This window comes from Myripristis murdjan, chromosome 24 (genome assembly GCF_902150065.1).
Source record: "Myripristis murdjan chromosome 24, fMyrMur1.1, whole genome shotgun sequence".
NCBI lineage: Eukaryota > Metazoa > Chordata > Actinopteri > Holocentriformes > Holocentridae > Myripristis > Myripristis murdjan.
The window spans coordinates 20,626,563-20,633,469 of record NC_044003.1 but is presented as its reverse complement, the minus strand read 5'-3'; the positions used below and the strand labels follow the sequence as shown (position 1 = coordinate 20,633,469).

The window sequence follows — 6,907 nt, the reverse complement described above, 5'->3', positions numbered from 1 at the left end:
AACAAACAAAAAAACAAAGTGTAATATGATATGAAAGAGCAAAATAATATAGAAGGTACTGTAGATAAGACCTCACTGAAATGCAAAGGCGTTTGATTTTTTTTTTTTTTTTGTCAACTTTTCTTCCTCTTAAACGGTTACCACTGTGGCACCTCAGCCTGCAACTACCATCAAACCACCGCTCTCACCCTTCACCCCGAAACCATTTCATCATTTTCTATTTCATAAACACCCGTCTGAGTCCTCACAAGCCTTTCTCGCTGCCGCTTCCACCCTGGTCACATCTACTCTAGATTTATGTTTCCCTCACTCACACCGTCCTGCCATCCATCCATTGCCAAGTCATAACACACTCTCTCATTTTCAAGATGAAAATATTCATTGGTTCTGACATTTCCTGAGTTTCTTTTCCTCTCTCCTTAAGTGGGGATTTCAGGGCATTTTTTTCCATTTTTTATTTTGTTTTTTAAATTTTTTTGTACAATGAAAACACTTGGCCAATGAAATGCTTGGCTTAGATATTTTCCTCATTCCCAGCTAATACATTCTACAGATACAGCCCAGCAGGAAATAAGGAGACGTGCTAGCTTAAAAAGGAAGTTTCAAAGTGGTGATTATTTGGAATAAAACCAGCTTAGTGTTGCACTCCAGAACTCTTCTCTTTATATAAAATGGAATTCTAAAAAATGAAAAAGAAAAAAAAAAAGAAAGAAAAACACTTGGAATGGGTTGTTTTGAGCTACTTAGTCGTATTTCAACAGGGCAATACAACTTATAAGTGGAATATCCTGCCTTGACACACTTGAGTCCACCCACGTCTGGACAGACAGACAGACAGACGGAGGGTCCCTTTGTCTTCGCAGTACAAACCAGCGGTGACGGCCACCGACCACGTCTGCCGGGTTAAAATGGTCAAATCTTTTTCCAAGTGAGACCCGATCTCAAGGTGTGATGGAGGAAGGAGTGAGTTGTTTCGCGGGTTTCAGCACAGTGAATCACCTGTTCCTATGAAGCAGGGCCGGGTTTCTCAAAAAGCACGGCACAGGCACTGACATCCTCTGGCAGCAGTTTACTTGAAGTTCAGCGTCAGGCGGCATCAGCCCATTAGAAGAGGACGCGCGTTATTTTCACACACTGGAAAGCTACAGACGACGTAATGCAATGCCACACATTTCATGTTAGATTATCACTAACCATACAGTTGCTCCCACTGCTTGCACACTACATTTACAGATTTACGACTGTAATGTGCCTTCACTTGATTTGGAGCAACTCTTCAAGTAAAATGATACTGATCCATTTGAAAGCTGAAAGAGGTAACAGGGTTTTGGTCGTGTTTGCCCTACTAGTCAGGGCCACTGCGCTGAGGAGCTGCCGTATTAGAGTAGCGCATCTGTGTTGATTTCAGTTGAAAGATTTAGTGTCATATGAGTTACACTGCTATGCTGGAGGCCTTTTCCACCCTGCCAAAAAAAAAAAAAAATAAATAAAGGGGAGGGGGAACACTGGCTTTTGAGAGACCCAGCCCACTTCATTTCCACACAGAGTGGTTAGCACTGACATTATTTCATCGGCAGACAGTATCTGACATCTGAGCACATCCGTCAGGACAGAGGTCGGGAACAGAAACCCAAGTGCTGACTTTTCTTGCAGCATCACCTTGCAGTTTTTACATTCTCGTTTTAGTGTCGTTTTTCGCCTGAGCGCTGCTTGTGGACTGGAGGCAGCGGCTCTCACAACTGTAGCATCTTTTTTTTTTTTTTTTTTTTTTTGTCTAACATGTCAAAACATTCTTCAGAGTAAGCAAGGCTGTTAGAGACACAGTATGATAACGGGCAAAGTCTTTTTCTTTTTTTTTGGTTACAACAAGCTTCCCCCAACACCTCCTCTTAGTGGAAGGACTGACGAAAAGGTGGTTTACATCCAGGTACCACAGGGAATTTGGAAATACACCCATACAGGTTGACAATGATGAACTAATCAGAGCCAGACAGGAAAAGTGTGCTCCCTCCTCTGATATTGGAAGCAGAGAGGAGGGGGAGGAGGGGGAGGACAAGGCATTTGCTGCATAAAAACACCACCTTAGTGTGTGTAACACGTGTTTATGTGCGTGTGCTGAGTGTGTGTATATAGTTCTATATATTCATTTATATGTGTGTGATAGGACTATTGCGTCAGATAAATGCACGTGTTCACTCTACAGTACGGGCAGTAGTGTTGATCCATATAAGAGTTTCTTCACTCAAACGCAAACCAAGTGAAAAAAAAAAAATAATAAAAATAAAAACACAACTCGTGTCATACATACAATAGAAAACAAAAACAAATCTAAAAGCAATCAGTAAAAAGTAAAACTGGAAAGTGGTTTAAAATGGCTTTCGTGTGAATACAACCCCAAATCATTCTCAAAACAAAAAGGGGAAAAAAATTCAAAGAAACGAGGATTTTTATTCTTTCCCGTGTAGTTCTCTATAGTATTTTCCTTATCATATATTACTCTCTACTTTGAACCTATGTACATTATTGTGATGGGAATAGGTGTTTGCAGACTGGTCAGTTTGGTGTACAGCGAAGTGTTATCTTCAATGGAAGCTCTACGCTACATGGAGGATGGTCCTGGACTGCTGCATGATGTCACTCACACTGGACCAATGAGGAGGGAGTAGCACAGGGAAGCTGTGATGACGTCATCAGATAGGATGTCAGCTTCTACAAGCCGGCAGGGTCAGCTGACCCCGACCGCGATGCTTATTAATGCTGCTTATAGCTTTTTGCTGAGCATAAAACGAAGAAATTATGGTCACTTAGTATTACTTTCATGAACAAAACTTTTTTAAAAAAATCATTGCTTTCCTTTCTCCTTTTTTTTTGTTTACGTTTTCTATTTTCCCCGGTTCTGTTCCCAAGTAATACCCAAAGAGAAAACAACTGAGGGAAGTAAGGAGTTGTAGGATTAAAAATCCTCTCTTTTGCTTCGGGCCGTGAAGCGCCTCCCTTTCTTTGTCTAAGATTGATAAATAAATTAAAATATTGTCCCCTAAAACCCAAAGGGTCCTATGTACAAGTACAAATCCTTTTCTTTCGATAGTAATCCTCTTCTTTTTTTGTTGCATCTTGAGGTTTTTGAGTGTCTCTGAATGAGGTGAATCACCAGAGTACTACACAGAGGGGCATCGAGTGCTGCAAACAAAGTACTGTCGACGAAGCTCAGCGCTCCAGCTATTGTGGTTACGAGCGAGGGAGCCCACTGAAGGGCGGGGGATGAGAAGTTTTCATTCCTATATCATATGCCCTTTCCTGATAAACACACACACACACACACAATAGCAAGCGCATACAACCTCTATCAAACTTACAAACACACGTTTGCACCCTTATACAGCCCCCTCACACACACGCGCACACAAACACTACCAGAAGTATTTTATCACACATGACTGCTTCTCTCCCGGAACTTCTCTCTCATTCAGAGATGACAGACCCTTTCCATTTGCTGCTGAGGACATTTCTGCCCCCAACTTCCAAGTAAAGTGGGCGGGCCAACTGGGACAAATCGGGGCTTTAAGTGGGTAAACGGGGCAAACGCAGATCAGGAGGAACCAGTGGACAGTGGGTGCAGTTCTCTGGGCAGTGAGGGGAAATATTTAGATAAGATGCGAGAGGCTGGGCCCTGGGAGGGGGTGGGGTGGGCCCGAAGGCCGTAGTGGAGGTTAGGGATTGGAGTCCTGTGCTGTCAGTCGGTCAGTCGCTCAGCGGGCGGGGCTCATGTGTCCCAGCCCATCCGGTCTGTGCTCTCCAGTGAGAGGGACTTGGTCTTGTGGGGCGAGGCGGGACTGGGAGGGCTGCTGAAGGTGGAACTGTTGGAGGCCGTGGAGTGACGGGGGGAGTCCGAGTCCTGGAGCAAAGAGGAGACGAGGGAGATGTGGCAAGACAGAGGAGGAATTAGGGACAGAGAAAGTGGAGAAAGAGGGATAAGCCGAGCAAATCAAAGTGGATAATGAAAAAGAGGGAAATAAAAAAGTGAGGGGAAAATGAAAAAGAAAAACAGACAAGGAATGGACAGACAGAAAAAAAAAGAATTGAAAAGGAGAGAAAAACAGATACTTAGATTATGTTCTGTTTGCAAGCTGTAGCTAAACTCATTACAAAACCTGCCGTGCTAAGGTCAGATTGCAGGAAACTGGAGAAAATGCTTTGCATCCGGTGAAACACAGGTAGAGACAAGCAGGCACGTGGTGTAGCACAGACCTCTGCCCAGAACGCAGCTGGGAGTCACGTCCCTGTCTGTCCTGAGCCACGGCCACTGCGTGCAAGGGTCAGACCTACTACATACTGAATATCAGGAGAAACAGCCCCCTTGAGGCTGACTGGACCAAAAAGGTAGTGGCCAACCTCCCCTCCAGGTTTTGCGGTGCTATGTGTTTGCATTTGGAAACCGCAGCCCTGTTTGTGCTGAGCCCTGTCCTGTCTACGCAGTGTTGCCGTCACAGGACACGCCCCTTTCTGCCAATCTGAGTGAACAGATGGTCAGTGCCACCACGAACCAAGACGAACTGCCCAGCCACGTTCTGTGATGCTATGTGGACACATTTGGAGAGTAGGGGTGTGTTTGTGCTAAGCCACACCATTCCCATGTCCCCTGAGGCTGACTGTCCTGAAAAGTTACTCACTTGTTTGCTGCCTCATGACCAGCCTTCTTACCATGTTTTGTGCAAATTCATCCTGTACTTTCTGAGTTATCTGCTGCTAACAGACTGACAGAGGCGAAAACATAACCTCCAACAGAATGACCTCCTAGCATTAAAATTTCAATTTGTACGAACTGAGCGGCTGTCACTAGGGTAAAGCAGTCCTTGTCAGTCCAAGTCCCCTGGGAGCTCACAGCTGTACACCTGACAAAAGTGTGTATTATTATTTTATTGTCTTGACCAAACATGATTATCACTACTCCTTCATTTGGGGTTTGAGCAAAGGAACAGATGTAAAGTCAGCCTGAATCACCCCGCCCTCCCCATAGCAACAGTATATTCCACATCACCAGTGGATGAACAACTCAATTGACCAGAAGTGATGAGCTGAAGGATAAAACAAACATGGAGGCTGGGGGATGAAGGGACAGCTTGCATCTTCCCTATTTTAGGGGAGAAAAAGGACTGAAAACAACGCTATACCTTACAAGCCTCCCCAACTGAACAAACTGATCGCTGTACATGAAGAAAATTTAGCCCAAACACATCATTATCTTGGATCTAAATAGATGCTTTCCATGTATGTTATGAATGTTTCCCTTTCCACTTCAATGATGATGTGCTCAGATTGGGGCAAGTAATTATCTCATGTGCATAATTTTCCACTTCAGCAATAATATACTAGATTTATTCTGACATACAGTATTCATCTCCTGTTTGTAATCAGTCTAGAGTCTAGACCCGAAATGTGTTTGGTTTTAGGAACTGATGAGCATTCAGTCATAAGCTATACTGTTTATATAGATCTACTATGACTGTTTATATATATATATCTACTACTACTACTCCTCTGTAACAGCAGAACTGTGAGTGTACCTTCAAACAAAAATACCTTGACATACTGAACTTTCACGTGGTTAATTTCTCCTTGCCAGATATTTTTCACATTGTGGCACAAAAGTCTTGCTAAGTGTCTTTGAGGCACCTGAAAAGTATTTTGCTTGTAATGCAAGTATTGTTCATTGATCTTGATTGAGAGCAAGGTACCACTGTGGTTCATGAGCCTTGTTGTTTAAACAGGGATCATGAATTTGTTTAAACCAGAAATACTAATTTCGACAGCGAGATAGTTTCTCTTACCACAATGTGATGAGTGCTTAAATTTAACACATCACCAAAGTGGTTTGGAGCTTCCATTTCCATCACCTTGTCAGAAGAATAGAAAAATGCCCTGGGGTACAAAATTACGTCTTCAAACTAGGTCCAAAACAGACGCTGATTGCTTTCCATAATATCTATTGATTTGAGGTGGTCTTTATTTGATGACATGGTATGTTCTAAAACAAAGTGAAACAGACAACGCAAAACAAAACAAAAACTGCTAGCATTAGCTAGCTTTGCATTACAGGTGCTGACATTAAAGTTAACATCTTATGATGTGTTTCTGATTCTAGTTTGATGCCAAAAATGTATTTAAAAATAGATTAAGTTAACATCTCTTGTAAAGCTCAGTATTTTTTCCCTATAATGTCACAGTTTAACATATTGAAATTCAAAATAAAAAAAGAAGGAAAAAGAGAAAAAAATAGAGGAACCGGATGTGTCCTGGAAGCCCCGTCCACTACAGCGGTGTGAAGCAACTGAATTCAGGATGTCAAGGTGTCCATTTAAAATACATGAAACACGCATCTTTTCATTACAACAGGATTAGGCTCAGCTCTGCTGGAGTAGAACTGCCCAAAACCCTCATTGTGACATGCAAGCTTCACACACAATCACACAGCCACTGACTTCTACTGTCATTCTGCTGTCCTGAGTCTACTGTCAGTGGTAACAGTAAAGCAGGGACAGTGGTGCCGTGAAAACCACATACTGACACTCAGCACTTGTCATGTAAGCTGCTTGGATCTACTTGCTGGTTGTACTGAGGGAAAGCTACATCAGAGGCCTGTCTCCCACAGCACACATTAAGGTCACAATACAAGGGCATTTCACTGGTCAATGTAGACGGGCAGTCCTGTTTCTTCTCCCATTCATACTTCCACTCTTCTGTGCTCACCACACTGCCTATATTGATTATCACCCCAGTACTGAGAGGAATACTGCCCAGCTACATTGCCAAAAAAAATTGCCTGTGCATCATGGCAATTAATATGCTGCCTGTCGTGTGAGCAAGAGATGCGTGCGAGGATTCTCTCCAAAGCATGAAACCATGGTAC

General features: G+C 43.1%; 1 protein-coding gene across 8 annotated transcripts in view; it reads right to left on the bottom strand.

Moving 5' to 3' along the window:
* Positions 1-40: 40 nt before the first annotated feature.
* cdc42bpab (CDC42 binding protein kinase alpha (DMPK-like) b) overlaps positions 41-6,907 on the bottom strand; it is a 93,569-nt gene continuing 86,702 nt past the window's right edge. For 6 of the 8 annotated variants that reach the window (XM_030046998.1, XM_030046996.1, XM_030046997.1 and 3 more), the window contains one exon: positions 41-3,895. In XM_030046998.1, coding sequence (XP_029902858.1) covers positions 3,764-3,895 — 132 coding nt within the window. In that variant the 3' untranslated portion in view covers positions 41-3,763. The remainder of the gene's footprint in view (positions 3,896-6,907) is intronic. The other 2 variants (XM_030047000.1, XM_030047001.1) reach the window with 1 other exon arrangement.